This window comes from Clinocottus analis, unplaced genomic scaffold, assembly GCF_023055335.1.
Source record: "Clinocottus analis isolate CAN_PGR_092001 unplaced genomic scaffold, fCliAna1.0.p SCAF_15, whole genome shotgun sequence".
NCBI classification, from domain to species: Eukaryota; Metazoa; Chordata; class Actinopteri; order Perciformes; family Cottidae; genus Clinocottus; species Clinocottus analis.
Window position 1 is genome coordinate 17,964,012 of NW_027175876.1, and position 16,465 is coordinate 17,980,476.

General features: G+C 50.2%; 1 protein-coding gene across 1 annotated transcript in view; it reads right to left on the minus strand.

Annotated features, from left to right (window-relative positions):
* Nucleotides 1-15,766, minus strand: part of tnfrsf21 (tumor necrosis factor receptor superfamily, member 21) — a 41,521-nt gene extending 25,755 nt beyond the window's left edge. The window contains exons 1-3 of the mRNA XM_068577567.1: nucleotides 15,382-15,766; nucleotides 3,832-4,537; nucleotides 553-1,137 (exon numbers count right to left, since the gene is read on the minus strand). Of these exons, the coding sequence (XP_068433668.1) occupies nucleotides 553-1,137; nucleotides 3,832-4,537; nucleotides 15,382-15,459 (1,369 nt within the window). The 5' untranslated portion in view covers nucleotides 15,460-15,766. The remainder of the gene's footprint in view (nucleotides 1-552; nucleotides 1,138-3,831; nucleotides 4,538-15,381) is intronic.
* Between the last annotated feature and the right edge of the window lie 699 nt (nucleotides 15,767-16,465).

Genomic DNA, 16,465 nt, shown 5'->3' on the forward strand with positions numbered 1-16,465 from the left:
GTCCTGAGATTACAAACCATCATGGCAGGGTTCTGCTACAACGCGCTCCCTGAGGGCAACTGTCTTGCATATCATGTCAGAAGGCTATTGACATGATCAAAAACATGATTTCATACACTGAAGCATAGTTTTATAGGAGGTTTGATGATTGGCATTTTTTTAAAGTTATTGAGGAGAAGATCATGTTCATCAGGTTACAAAGTTGTCGATTAAACATTCTCACTAGTGAGATTTGGTTGAATTCAGGTAACCGGCCTGTGTAGAGCACAATGGAGGCTGAACGCATTGGCTACTGGTTTGGAACCGATCGACAATTTCTCTTTTCAACAGCTTTTTAACTGCAGTGTGGAAGGGAAAGCAAAGAATCCTCTTGTCGACATATTGGACGAGCACAGCTTCATATGTCACTCCAGTGAGAAAGCAACCGTTGAATGACTGATTAGGTCTTGAGCCTTTGAATCTGTTCTGTTCTCGAGCCTTTTCACCAAAACATGTTCATGCACTCTTTTGGAGGAATCACTCTTGTGGAAATCAAAGATACAGCCGGCTTACCTTGTCCGTTGGAGTAGTAGATCCACTTCTCTTTGACCTGCGCTCGAGGTGCGGTTGCTTTCTTCTGAATTGCCTTCTCGATGATGCTGCTCGGGTCCTGCATGGGGCCCTTCTTCAGCACGCGAGAGCTGCGCTTCACGCTGCAGATCACGATCACCACCAGCACCAGCAGGAGCAGCAGCACGATCATCCACGGGAGGTGCTCGTTGATGTCAAAGTGATCCTGGGTGCTCGGCCTCGGGGAGCCCCTGCGGGTGGGCCTGTAGTAGCTGGAGACCCCACTTCCACCACCACCTCCGCTCCCCTGCCCGGCCACCTTGCTGACACCAACCCTGACGACCTCGACGCCCACCAGGCCCTCCACCGCCACCTGGTTGGGGCCTGGCACAGGGTCAGAATTGGGTTGCCCGCGTGGTTGTTCGAGGTCCATGAGTTGCTTGTGAGTTGAGAGCTGTGAAATCCACGGTGGATCGCGGTCTGGTGGGGTGGGAGTGCCAGGCCGGCTGAGGAGCAGCCCCTCTGCATGGCGGTCTTCCCCACCCGAGTTTCCCCTCAGTTGAATGGCTGCCGACTGGCTGTAGGTGCCTGTGATGAGAGACAGAGGGATCGATGGAGACGAAGATGAAGGACGAGACGTGAAAAAGAACAGAGAGAGCCAAGAGACGAGATAGTGGAGAGGTAAGAGATGAGAGAGGAGAGATAGTGTAGAGGTACAGATGAGAAACAAGAGAGATATTAAATTCACGAACACCAGAGATTTGCTGAACCCAGGCGATGACAACAGAAGGCGTCACGAGAGGGAATCCTCACGCTTTCATCTGTGCAAGCGATCTGGACATGAGACAGAAGGAAGATCCACCTCCTCCTGTGACCCCGGCTATCTGCTGACATCCTCCATCCTCGGTGTCCAGCCAGTGTAACCCAAACTGAAGCCCAACATGTTTAAGATAATAAGTAAGCTTATTATTGATCATGGTAAGAAGTCAAATAAACCCAAATAATGGCTGGAGTACTATTAGGTGCCTATTGCTCTATAGATGGTCATTTAGTGACTTGAACATGTTGGACCATATGGAGTCCTGCTGCTGTCCAGACAAGAGATGGCCGATGGCTGGAAAGGGAATTGAGTTGCATCTCTCATGTGCATGCGGCATGCTCATTGCAAGTTTGTTGGTTGTCAATAGCCAGGTTTATATCCAAATATTGAGCAGGTGAAAATTGGCAGAAGAACAAGTTCTTCAAGACAAACAGCTGGTGGTATTCTCCAGTCAGGCGCAATTTAACCATTGCAAAAGAAAAAGAGCACAGGGAGACGTAAAAATGGCTCCGGTCACGCATGAGAAACCCACTTAGAAAACATGATGCAAACGTGTTTAGTTTTGGTTTGTTTCATGCGTTTAGTTCAGGAAATAGTATTCCCTAAACAAAGTGCAGTCCACCTGTCCTGCTTCCATGACGCTGAGCCACAACGGTGCTCACCTGACCGTCTGCCCCTTGAGTAAACTCAAACAAGGGCAATTGTAATCACATTTAGGCTTCCAGTGCAGCAATAATTAGAAAATTAAAAAAAAAATAAAAAGAAGAAAAGATTGGGATGGGCTACCTATTGACAGCCAAGCAAATCTGTTGATATGGAAAAGGGCAATTAGGGTTGTCCCATCAGCAGGGTCAGTGCCTCTCAGACATGGGAACAAACTGCCATGGCCAGTCGATATTAGTGCGTCATTAACTGCTATTGATTATTATTGTCACCTCCTTTTGCTGTGTGCCTGTGTGCTGCTGCTAATGGGATTGGTGTTGTATAATGTCATTAACTCATGAATGGGCTGTGGACTGTTTTTGGGATTGCCACTTGGATGGCTGGTAATCCCCCTCATCCTTTTATCAGCAGACAGGTACACAGAAGCAGGTCTAATCCCCAAATTAGGGTTGATGTTTTTACTGGCAGAAGGACGTGAACTTCTTCCAGTAACACACTAAAGACATTGTTGGTCTAGACGGCGTTATCAGCTGTATTTGATTGGTATGGGCGCGGTGGAGAGCGGCGGCCATGAGTGTACCAGTGAGACTCGCTCACATGTACCAACAGGGATGTCACGAGGATTCAATTCTCGGTCGCAAATTTGAGAAAATGTGACGGTTCCCTCGCAGCATGACCCCTGAACCCGGGACCAGGACTCCAGACTCTGAGTGATCCTTCGTACCCGGGACGACGGACGACATGTTCCCTCAAAGTTCTACGTAGTGAACAATACATCTGTGTTGAAACCAGGAGGACGCGTCACGTTAGCTGTTAGCACCTATCATGATCACATGATTCACATGTAAAAAAATGTCTAGTTTGCTGCTGTATTAATTCAATGAAGATCTCCGATTTAAACATTTACAGAAAAATCTCTACTGGAAGAATCTCCACATCTGTGTGATGTAACGCCACAGCCCCATTACAGATGAGTTACATAAAGAGAGTTTGGTGACTACGGTTTGTGTCATCACTGATGTTATTGTTGAGCAAGGAAACTCTTTTTCACCCTTTCCACTGAAGACAGGTGAAAAGATACCCGTCATGAGTGCGTCATAGCCAGCGCCTCCCCTCAGCCTCCCTCTGAAAGCACAGACGGGGTCAAATGAACTGGCTGAGACGCCATCGATCCCGTGCCAACACAAACAGTAGAGACAGTGTTGTAGGTGTGGGGGAGTGAGGGGTTTACTGGTATTCAAGAGTTGATTCTGAGAAATGGCTGAGACAAGACGTGGGATGCCGAGGGAGGGAAGGGGGAGGACACAGAACAAGAAAAACCAAAGGGAAAGGGGATCTAAACGTAAGGAGGGAGGGAGGGAGCAGGAAAAGAGAGGCTGAATGAGGAAGACATAGTAGCATTCTGGAGGCAGGGAGCTGCCACCAGTTTGTTTCCATGCCTACGATTGTTCTTTGTTTTCGGATTCCCACAGTGTCCTTGTTGTCATTTTGCTGAGACAGTTTGAGTTAGAAGGATTTCACTCTGTTCAGCTAAGCCCGGCGGATCCTGAGTTCCAGCCCTGTACTGAATGCATATTTTCTCACCCAAACTCACATGGAAAAATCCAAACTTTTAGCCGTGAATTTGAGGAGAGTGCATCGATACTTCAGCTCTTACTAGCCTAAATCAGCCCATTTCATCAAGGCATGGCCTAAGTAGACGTCACGCCACTTTTTGATGAGCTATCTTAAAAGCCATCTCAAACTTTTTTTGCTATTTCCAATCAAGATAGTCTTTGCATTCAATAAGTGCATCTCACCTTTACGTGCAGGTGCAGTCAGGGACGAGGATGGAGTGGATGAAGAAGCCATGGGTTCCTGTACAAGAACAGCCTGTGCAGGCCCCAGCGGGGTGGTTGTGGAGACAGATGAAGAGGGCGCTGCAGAAGGGTCTCCACAGATATTATCTATCTCTTTCGTCCCCGGTGTGAGCAGCACCAGCCCCTGAGCTTGGCAGTCCGTGTAGGTCGGGCACTTCGGCGCACTGGACTCCACGGCCGAGAAAGTCCCTTTGGTGCAGGGCTTACAGAGCACGTCCTCTGTTTCACTGCCCCGCCTTTTCACCCTTGTCCCTGGCGGGCACAGCGAGTGCGGCTTACACTCTGCGCTACCATCCCCCGACAAAAAGCTGTTGGGCGGACATGTGCAGACCCGGTCCTGGGTGGACGTGCAGGCGGCTTTCAGGACGAAGCCTGCGGCGCATGGAGTTCGACAGGGATGGCATTTCTGCATCCCGTTCTCGCCCCGTGTGAAGGTGCCGTCGGGGCAGCGGCTGCACTCCCTCACGGTCGTCCGGTTGCAGTGGACGGACACGTGGGTGCCCGCCGGGCACTTGTCACAGACCAGCTGGGTGCCCGAGTCGGGGTCGGTGTGCTGGTAGTGGCGGGGTGAGAGCATGGACTGGTCCGCTGGGCTGGTCGTGGTCAAAACCCGAGCTGAGATCTCAACCATCACTGTACATAAGAGCTGAGAGGAGGAGAAAGCACGGAAGGGAAGGAGACATTAAACAAATGGCAATAGTGTTTAGATAGCAGAATACTTCTACACAATGTGACTAACGCTCCGTTAGGCCTGGGTATCATTTTACGATGCCAGCACCCTTAAAGTGACACCGATACCAAGGGAGTACTTCACGTTTTACCTTTTTCTACTTCATTCGATGCCCTTCATGTGGATCGAGGCATTCGGTCGTGTGAAATGCTACCACCACATTTACAGTGATCGGACGTCAAAGGCGTCTACTCTAGCCAACCTTTCACCCATTTTGGTGGCGTCTCAGCGTGCCGAACTGCCGACTCAGCACTCAACTCCACCAGACTATACTGCATCTTGCTGTTGAAGCTGCCAGCAGGCCGATCACGTCAATAAAACAGGAAACGCCTGTAGTGATTGGCTGCAAGCAAAACCACACAGATGCACCAGACATGTGTCGGTACAAAAAGGATCAAATGCAGATTCTGGATTATTATCATCCAAGCCTTGACGTGTCAAGTCCCGCTACCCAGCCCATGTTTCATAATACCTATAATACACTTACACATAATACCTCCAATACCCTCACACATAATACCTATAATACCCTCAAACATAGTACCTACTATACTCTCAAACATAATACCTACTAGACACTCACACATAATACCTACAATACTCTCACACATAATACCTATAATACCCTCAAACATAATACCTACTATACTCTCACACATAATACCTACAATACACTCACTAAAATACACACAGGAAACTGCAATAATGGCTTTTGGGTTGTTGTGTTCTTTTATTTTTTTTGCCTATCATCCCCTTTTCTAGTTTATATGTGGAACATGTTCACGAGCAGTTGCCTCTTTACGCATCCAGGAGCCACAGAGCAACTTAAGCGTTCATTTTGTTTCTGGCCATCTGGTCCATGCAAGTTCAACATGTTCTCTCTCTGATCCGGGTTAACGTGCCAAAAGACCAAAATCCACAGCAAATGTCAAGAAAAAGCAAGCGCATGCACCTCCCATTACGGTCTCAATCCTCCAACCCGTAATCCATAATAAACCAAAAGCAGGAATCCCATTGGATTGCCAAAGGGACTAACATTAGTAGTAATCCTCATGCGTGAGTAAACACAGATTGAATAACAAGCTGAACACAAGTTGTTAAGATACTGTGTGTAGTTGTTGATCAAAGCGCTGGACAGACAGATGGACGGCTGGCTGGACGGAGCAACAGACAGAAGGACCACCGGGATGACACTGCTTCTCATCCTGTTGGCCCACATTTGGATTTGACGTTGATCAGGTCACAAACTAAGACCCGAAACCAACGTCTGAGCACGTCCAGTAAAGACCAGGCTCAAGCACAGCTTTCTCATTGTTAAATGTGGTATGAAACACATCCGACGGACAGAGATGAGTGTGTTTTGGGCAACGTGGATTCTGGAAAGTCTCATTTCCGGTGCTGCCGTTAAGGTTTCCAATGCATGAGTCTGCTTTAAGGACATTTAGAGGAAAATACCCATTAAGTCCGGCCTCATGTCCTGACTCATTCACCCCTTCACTTCAGTTGCTCACGGGCTGGCTTTCCTCGTGTGTGTGTGTGTGTGTGTGTGTGTGTGTGTGTGTGTGTGTGTGCGTGTGTATTTCAGGCTCCCCTCTCACCTCTGCTGGGAAGCTGACAGCTCACTGGGTTTATGGGAGTATTCCACACATGTCTCAAATTTACACCACACACTTACACACACACACACACACACACACGCACACACACACACACACACACACACACACGCACACGCACACACAAAGTGAGTCACTGCTGGTGCTTTGCTGATCTATGTCTGGAGCTAATATCAAGCTCTGACTCCGCTGCATCAGTCCAGACCGACAGGCTTGTGGTGACAGAAGTTCTCTTTGTGGTGAACAGGTTGTCTACGCAGCCGAGAGGTGTACAGATGCGCTCCTTAGCGCCATCTACTGTCAGGTAGTTTCAAAAGGAACCAACGCGCCTCGGCCCAAAATCTGAATTTCTTTTTTTGCCGTAAAAAATGTTTTATGTGGCGTGAGAGCGTGTGAAAACACGCAAAAGAGTGTCACACGGCGAAACCGTGAGAGTTGGTAGCTCTGTCGTAGTGTCGTTGTGCGTTGTGTCGTTGTGTCGTTGTGCGTTGTGTCGTTGTGTCGTAGTGTCGTAGTGTCGTAGTGTCTTTGTGCGTTGCGTCGTTGTGTCTTTGTGCGTTGTGTCGTAGTGTCGTTGTGTCGTAGTGTCTTTGTGCGTTGTGTCGTTGTGTCGTTGTGTCGTAGTGTCGTAGTGTCGTTGTGCGTTGTGTCGTTGTGTCTTTGTGCGTTGTGTCGTTGTGTCTTTGTGCGTTGTGTCGTAGTGTCGTAGTGTCGTAGTGTCGTTGTGCGTTGTGTCGTTGTGTCTTTGTGCGTTGTGTCGTAGTGTCGTAGTGTCGTAGTGTCGTTGTGCGTTGTGTCGTTGTGTCTTTGTGCGTTGTGTCGTAGTGTCGTTGTGCGTTGTGTCGTTGTGTCTTTGTGCGTTGTGTCGTTGTGTCTTTGTGTCTTTGTGCGTTGTGTCGTAGTGTCGTTGTGCGTTGTGTCGTAGTGTCTTTGTACGTTGTGTCGTTGTGTCTTTGTGCGTTGTGTCGTAGTGTCGTAGTGTCGTTGTGCGTTGTGCGTTGTGTCGTAGTGTCTTTGTGCGTTGTGTCGTTGTGTCGTTGTGTCTTTGTGCGTTGTGTCTTTGTGCGTTGTGTCGTAGTGTCTTTGTGCGTTGTGTCGTAGTGTCTTTGTGCGTTGTGTCGTTGTGTCGTTGTGTCTTTGTGCGTTGTGTCGTTGTGTCGTAGTGTCGTTGTGTCGTAGTGTCTTGTTTGCCTCCTGGCCATAGGTTGTGTATGTTAAGTGGACGACGGTTATGAAGTTTGAAATAGCTTCAAACCTCCTGAACTCAGTGTAGCACAACACAAAAACAAAGCATGTCATCTACAGTGTTAATTTGCATAAAAACACAATTCAAATAATTAGGAGATGTGTGATTTTATTTTCATCTAAATGTTTGCTTTGATTAAAATAAATGTTGGCGTTAGTATTAATGATGGATTATAAACTGCTTGGATTCAAGTTTTTAATAACTCATTTACCTTTGGCCAGGACATCTAGAACATGTGGAACTGAGCCACAAAGTAACGCAACGCAACCTCTCTTTAGCTGAGCTGTTAGCTCCGTCTGTAGCCGCTGTGTGTGTCTGTCTGTTGCACACATCGAGGTCAGAGGGACGCTGTGAGACGGAACGGGTGGAGCTGTGTGCAAACATGTGTGTTCTTCCCTTTCTGAGTCTGTGTGTGTGTGTGTGTGTGTGTGTGTGTGTGTGTGTTTTCTGACAAACGTGAACGCTCCTGTGTGGCTGAGCCACCAGCTCTGCTGTGTTTGAAGTGACGCACACGAGTGTTGGTCATGAACAAAAGCTTTGATTTCTTTCCGGTCAGACGGTGAAGCGCGGCGGCGGCGTGTTTCCTCCAGGAGGGCAGAGGTCAGGACGCCCACGAGCCGGCCAACGCAGAGAACATTGAGATTGTTGAGCGTTTCAGAGACGTGCTGGAGGATAACGGGACACAAAGAGACTTCTCCCACATGACCTCCCGTCATCAAACAATCAAAGACCAACTGGTTGCATGATTGGTGCTAATAAGCATAAAGCGGTCCATTCTTTGGCCGCGGCGCTGCCCTCCCATTGGGCCCTTTGTGCTCGTTCCCAGAAGCCTCCTCCGTAAACATCAGCATGCTCCCGACACGCTGCTCATAACTCTGCACGCGCACGGGAACGAACGCTTTGAATGCTGCTGACGCAGCGTCGCCGTGAGGCTGCGGCGCGCACGCAGCAGTGAGCGGGAACAATGGACGACCCTCTCTCCTCCTGCTCCTCCTGCTCCTCCTGCTCCCCCTGCTCCCCCTGCTCCCCCTGCTCCTCCTGCTCCTCCTGCTCCCCCTGCTCCCCCTGCTCCTCCTGCTCCTCCTGCTCCCCCTGCTCCTCCTGCTCCCCCTGCTCCCCCTGCTCCTCCTGCTCCCCCTGCTCCCCCTGCTCCTCCTGCTCCTCCTGCTCCCCCTGCTCCCCCTGCTCCCCCTGCTCCTCCTGCTCCCCCTGCTCCTCCTGCTCCCCCTGCTCCCCCTGCTCCTCCTGCTCCCCCTGCTCCTCCTGCTCCCCCTGCTCCCCCTGCTCCCCCTGCTCCTCCTGCTCCTTCGTAGAGTTGCGTTCTTGAACTAGCGCTGATGGAGGAGCACCATTCCCTTTAGCGTGGAAGAGTTTGGCGTTCCAGCATTAAACAGGAACGTTTAGTTCGGGACACTCGTGCTTTTCGAGCCAGAACCCGTGGAGCAGGTTTAGTTTGCGTTTGGGGAAGCGAGCTCATGATGAGAGTCAGGACGAGGAGCTGAATAAGTCCTTTGATCGGCAAACACTCTGATACACACTGAGGCTGAGGCGGCAAAACTGGAACACAAACTCATTCATATTATTTACACACGTGCTTTTCCTGCTGTGACGTTCTGTATCAGATATGATATGATATCATATACTTTATCAGATTAATATGATGTGTGTTCTGTATCAGATATATGATGATATGATGTACTTTATCAGATTAATATGATGTGTGTTCTGTATCAGATATGATATGATATGATGTACTTTATCAGATTAATATGATTTGTGTTCTGTATCAGATATATGATGTTATGATGTGTGTATCAGATTAATATGATGCGTGTTCTGTATCAGATATATGATGTTATGATGTGTGTATCAGATTAAAATGATATGATGTTCTGTATCAGATGTGCGACACACGGCAGGGAACACATCAGGTTGAAGTGAGTAAAGGACCAGATGGAGAAACCTGAGTTAGAAGAGAAGAATGACAACACTTATACATGTATGATTTCAAAAAGGCAGATGGTTAGCTTAGCTTAGCATTAAGACTGTTAGCGTGGGAAACGGCTAGCCTGGCAACGGCACAAAAAAAGAATCTTCCCACAAACACCAAAATCTCACCAAATATTATCACTGCCAGGAGTGTGTGTGTGTGTGTGTGTGTGTGTGTGTGTGTGTGTGTGTGTGTGTGTGTGTATGTGTGTGTGTGTGTGTGTGTGTGTGTATGTGTGTGTGTGTGTGTGTGTGTGTGTGTGTGTGTGTGTGTGTGTGTGTGTGAAGCTGTCAGGTGTCCCTCAACATAATTATCTAAACACAATAAAATGCTGCTGTGTCATGTAACACATGGAGCGACCAATAGAACAAACGGTCTGTTATGAAAGTTTATTCTTTTTATCTGGAATTACTTGAAAATGATAAATGAGTTTAAGGAAGGGGGGATGGAGGAGGGGGGGGGGTAAGGAGGTGATATTCAGTTAGTTTGGTCAATTATATATAGAGCAGCTGTCGTGTTAGCAGCGCTAACCAAGAGCCTCGCTCTCTGCAACCACATAGACGTCCGTTAATAACCTGATGTAATATTCAAATGACATATTTGATGAATATGAGGTTTGACATGTAAGTTTGCACATACATGGAATTTGAGGCTGGTTTCACTTCGCTCTTTGTCTTTGGCGTACAGTGACGTGACTTTGTGTTTGTCAATGCACTTTTGCATTTGTTCGTCCCTTCACTTCACTGCATGTAAAGCAGACTGGAGGCAACACACACTGTTCCCCCCGCTGACGTCCTCCTGTGAGTGTCTGTGAGCAGACTGACGGTGCAGCTCCGTCTGCAGAGACGCTGCGCCAAGGAGAGAAGAGCCTGCGCCAGCTGCCACGAAGCATGTCGGGGAGACTGCAGCTCCATCACGAGCAGCCAAACCGAGGCTCTTACGTTGAGGCGCATCACCGCTCCCCCCCACGAGACACGAGCACGCCGCCGCGCCGCGCCGCCGCCACGCCGCCGCCACGCCGCCGCGCCGCTGCCACCACGCCGCCGCCGCGCCGCCGCCACCGCCGCCGTGAGGAAAAGAAAGTGCCAACTAAGACACTGAAAAGCAGAACATGGAACCCAAGTGCAGCGCTGGCATTTTGTCAGTAAAGAACTGCTAACACACACACACACACACACACACACACACACACACACACACACACAGCCACCCCTGCAGCTCAAAGCATCAGTTCCAGCCTGTGCTGCCTCTCTCTTGTGATGTAGCTTTGTCTCTGTCTCGCCTGTGAACAACATCCTCTGCCCAGCACGCAGCCCGACCGGCCAATCAGACGTCCAGACGCGAGGCGGCGGGATGAGCGCTGTCGTTCTCCCTCTCGCTCCTCTGGTGCGTCCAGCTGTGCGTGCACTGCGGCCACGTCCGACATGAACGTCTCCGCCTCCGCTGCATTGATTTGAGAGCATTATTTCGTTCATCTGTCTCTTTCTTTGCGTTATTGAAGCGCAGCAACAACTAGCGCAGTCACTAAAACCTCTTCACAGCCGCCTGCCCACCGGCGGGCTTTGAGGTCAAATTATGATAAACAACGTTATGAATTATGGTTAAAGGTTTTGTTGTCGATAAAAGCGATGAGGTGAAAAAATAAGCGTATTTTTGGACCTCTGGTGATTCCCACCCCTAAAGCATAGACTTCTATACAACCAGAGGAGTCGCCCCCTGGTGGTCAGGAGAGAGAATGCAGCTTTAACACATGAAGCGTAGACTTCTATACAACCAGAGGAGTTGCCCCTTGGTGGTCAGGAGAGAGAATGCAGCTTTAACACATGAAGCATAGACTTCTATACAACCAGAGGAGTCGCCCCTGGTGGTCAGGAGAGAGAATGCAGCTTTTAGGACACTGACACATTGGCTTTCCTTTTCGCGCCCAGGAGTCGCGACCTGGACCAAAAGCAAGGAGAGGATCTCAAGTTTGAAACAAACTCGTCTTTTCTCGGATGTTTGTGAGGTTCTGTTCTTCTGACGCCTCTGAGGCTCATGACGGAGTGAAGGACGAGGGAGGGGAGAGATCCAGGGTGGAGCCGTCAGCCAGGCAGCTCTGTTTACATCACAGAGGCAGCGCTGCACCACTGCAGAGCAGTGCTGCTGTTAAACACACACACACACCCACAGTACACACACACACAATGCAACCACACAGCACAACCACACAATGACACACAAACACCTCCACCCCCCGCTTCGTGCAGAGCACCCTGTAATTCTACCCCCCGGACTGCAGCCAAAGGCCCAGCACCCGGTCTGCAGCAGCAGCACGACTTCATAGGTCAGGTCTTATTTTAGGTGACAGGCGGCCTCGACCTGAACCCCCCACACGCCCCACCTCTCATTTTTCCCACTTCCCGGTTTCTGTGTGTGAGCCGTCAGACAGACGTCTGCACTTTGGGCATGTGATAGCCACGGCCGCACGCCGAGCTTCCTCAGGCAACGCTTGTTTTGATCGACGTTGGGAGCCACAGAGGACTGAAGGCCTTCAGGGTGACGCGCCAGAGCAGAATCAGGTCGTCTCTGGAGACGGAGGACTCAAAGGGGATTGTGCCAAAACATCCGCCACCCACACCTTTTCTGGGGGGACATTATGAATCCTTCATTTACCTTTTTAAAGCTTTCCACCATTGTAGTTTTTTTGTCAAGTCAATATCAAAAATCTCAGCAAATGTGGAGTCAGAGCTGAGCTGGAACGGCAACCACCACGGCCGAATGTGACAAACTGGAATCAAGCTAACGATGCCCTTATTTCAAAGTTACAACCGCAGAGCGCTGCTTCTTCTCTTTGGCGGCACCTATGGCGACAAGCGGGCGTTGCAGGAGTGCTTTTGGACCTCAGAGGCCGTAACTTGTAGGGTTTTTTCCGGGGGAATGTCGCCACAGACGGCCAGTTCCTGATGCTGCAAATGCATGATGGGAGTTCACTCATCCAGCGATAAATAGTGACCTAACGGACATTTATAAATGAAAATCTTCCAGTTCATTATGCTAAGCGTCTTACTTGTGAAATAAAAACAGCTCAAGGTCCCAAGAGGTCAAGGGCTTTCCCATTGCGTTCACCCAGGAGAAGTTTGTACTTTAACTCATCATTCATATATTTTCATTACTTGTTGAATAAGTCACGAACTGAACCGAGTGCTTCTGTTGCAGAAGAAAACAGAGAAAGTAAGTGAAAGTTCAGACCCTCTGCATGTAAGGAGTGGAAACAAGTCTTCAACTGAATGTGCCATGTCATCAGGGTTATCTCAACAACAGATGTACAGCATGACGCTGTGACAGGAAGCGGAGCCTTTAAAGAGACACACGACCACAGTTTCATCCTGGAAGTTGTGGAATCAAATGTTGTTGGAGCTTGATCTGCTGCGTCTACATATCTCATTCATATTTTTTATTTGTCTCTTGGTACAATCTCCACCGTTGTGAAGCGCGTCCCTGAATCTCTGGAGCAGCTCTCACATGTACTGGACGTATTTCAGCAGCAGCGTCCAGTCAGAACAGCTGGTGGGTGGTGGCAGTCTGACGGATGTCAAATAAAAACACTTTTCCCACTAAACCCTTTTTCTATCTCAGCAAATGCTGCTTTTTGTCTATTAAAGTGTTCACTTTCAACTTGTTTTGTGAAGAGGTTGAGCGAACGCTTTTGTGATCAAAACTGCTGAATCATGACTTTTTTTTGTCTATTTTTCTCTTCTGCCATCTGCTGCTGTGGACGGTGTGACACCCGTTGGTGTCGAGAAGACAGCGAGTCTCCCTTAGGTGCCCGACCACAGCGCCGCACTGGAGCGACGGTGACGCCGCGCTGCCTCGATGGACAGAAGGCGGCTTTATCGCGGCCGCAGCACAAAGCACAGCTTTGCCCGCCATGAGCAGCGGACAGGAAGCTGCTGAAGGCCGGGCGCTCAACGTGCACGTGGACGGATGGCGTGGCGCACGGAGCTGAGCGGCGGCGCAGGAGTCCCACATGGCTCCATACTGGGCTCCTTCACAGAGACGATGCAGGGAGGCGCCTGGAGGCACACGACAACCCAGCTCCTGTTTAGTCTGGTGTGTGTGTGTGTGTGTCTGTGTGTGTGTGTGTGTGTGTTGCACCATGTGAGTTGCATAATGGGGTGTGTGCATACAAACATTGGAGTGTGGGTGGGATGTTTGTGTATCTGTGTGTGGCAGAAGATATTATCTGTAATTACAATCCATTTAAAGAAGCACACACACGCTCAAAGGCAGACCCACACAAACACAGAGACACACTCATACACACACAAACACACACACACACTCAGACACAAACAGAAACACAACACACAGACAGAGACACACACAGAGACACCACACACAGGCACACACACAGACACACCACACACACAGACACACACAGACACACACACACACAGACACACACACAGCAGCAGCTGTTGCTGTGTCGTCCTCCATGTCAGAGCTCACAGAGAGCGACATCACTGACAATAGCCGGTGGTCATTATTTAGGCGTGACATAGATATTCTGTGTGTTTGTGTGTGTGTGTGTGTGTGTGTGTGTTTGTGTGTGTGTGTGTGTGTGTGGGGGGGGACTGAGCTGTGAAAGTAGAACTTGTTAAAAACTGTCTCTCTCAGCAGTCTGGGTTCTGCGGTTCAGGACTCAGCTACTTCACGCAGCTCGTGTGGTAAAGGAAGCCGACGTGGCCTTCAGGTGGGTCTCCTGGGTGAGAGTCCTGTGTCAACGCTCCTCGCCCTCTGTGCTACGTCAGTTGCTCACAAGCGTCTATAGAGTGCTAGTTGCAGCCCGCGGCATGTCGTACACGCTAAAGGACACGCTATCCGACCCTGAGGGGCCTCGGGCCCGAGCGCCGGTCCGAGCTGCTGAGACCAGAAACAACATGGACGTCCGGCCCGTCAGCCAGTGAATGATCAACAAAGGGGGCGGGACTTATCGCTGTGTTGCGTCATTAGTGCCGCCCGGCAGAAAACGAGCGTCTTGGCATCGTGTGGCGTCCGTGCATTGACTTACATGTGATCTACTGGTGCGAATAACTTGCAGGTTTGAGGAGCAGGACTCTACACAACAAGTCACACAAGTCCAAATACGGTTAGAGGGCTAAAGGAGACGCGAGGCCGGAAACACAGATCAATGTGGGAATGAGAAGTTGACATCATCTCCACACGGCCTCGCTTTGTTTGAGCTCATCTTCATCTCATTACAAATACAAACACACTCTCAACCCGGTGAAAAAGAGAAGGAAAGAAAAGTGGATTTGACGCCCACATGACCGGAGACGAAGACAAAGTCTGAGGATGAGGATGAGGATGAAGAGGGATCACGCAGCCTCCGGCTCCAACTACATGCAACACGCCTGGCGTAACAAAGGGACACCTCCACCCGGGGAACGCCCGTCTGATCTCTGGCACCAGAGCATCCACCCATCATCACCCACAAGTCACTCTGATGCTGATTATACAAACACTTGTTTTTACTTCACAGATTTCAATTCCTCGGCTGTAATAAAACCCCGTGGCGGTGTCCAGTGGACTTCCCTTTCTCTGTGCTCGCCCCATCAAACGAGTCTTTGTGGAGCCGGAGTCAATGGGCTGACACTAGTGGTCCGCTCACAGGCTGAACAATGGCCCGCTGGCGCTCTGCATCCTCACAGCCTTTTGTGCCGCTCATCCCACAGAGGGACGGGATGGCGGACACGCCGGCGTGGGGCACGGCTCAAAGAGGGCTCTCTTATGTAACAACCACAGTTGGACATTATCTCTGACACCTCATTTGAAGTTCAGTCTGGGACAAAAAAAGGAAAAAAAACAGGCACTGTCCCTTTAAGTGGAGCAGCTCAGGGTCCAGACTCACGGAGCAGGAGGTACTCACCACTGCGGACGCGCGCAGGGCTGACATCCTGCTGGAGGCGAGGCACGCGCTGCTCTGGTCCGGAGAAACCCTTCTCATCCCTAGATGTTCCTCCTACTCCTCCTCACCATCATCATCATCCTCCTCCTCCTCCTCCTCCTCGGCTGGCTGGAGGAGAGGCGCTCCGGCGCTGCGACAGTCTCAACTGCGGGTGCTTTACGGTCCGGGTCTCCGGGTGGACCGGGTCCAGGCAGCACGGGGTCAGGACTCGGGTCTGAAGGAACGCCGAGCTGCTGTTTGCCATCGCGAGGACGATCAGGGCGCGCTGCGCCGCGCGCGACAGAGTGCAGTGCGTCTCTCTCTCTCTCTCTCTCTCTCTCTCTCTCTCTCTCTCTCTCTCTCTCTCTCTCTCTCTCTCTCTCTCTCTCTCTCTCTCTGGCGCTGCGGAGCGCCTCACAGCAGTGACGTGTGCGCAGGGGGCGGGCGTTAGAGACGCGCCTCAGCCAACCGCAGCTCCGTCAGAGCCGAGCACGTGTGCGTTTAAACCCGAGTCTGTATCTGGAGACGGGGGGGGGGGGGGGGGGGGGGGGGGGGGGGGGAGGAGGGGGGGGCGTGCAGTGCACCCTGTTCAGACCCAGGACATCATGTTCTTGGCGTGCAGAGACACAACAGGAGGATCTGTGTGTTGCTCTCTTACTTACTGTTATTTCACGTCTCTTTCCTTTGTTCGCCCCAGCACGTTCACATATTGTGTGTATTATTTACATATTGTGTTGTGTAGACAGAGATGTGAGAGACTGTAACAACCAAAGCACTTAAACATACTCATCATTCCTGTCTTTCAGTCAGAACCAAGTCCATTATCAACCCATCAAACAACTTGGAAACATACTTCCTTCTCCACAGGAAGGTTCCGGTAACAAACCCTCAGAGTCCGGTTCAGGAGAGGTTACACTGACGGGACCAGAGACTCACTAACACAAACACGTCCCAGGTCATGTGACTAACAACCCCACATGACTGAATACGTCAGTTTGAGTTGTCTTCAACAAAGTGGGGGCGGCTGTTTGAGTCATGACGATGACCTCGTCATCCAGGTTCACAG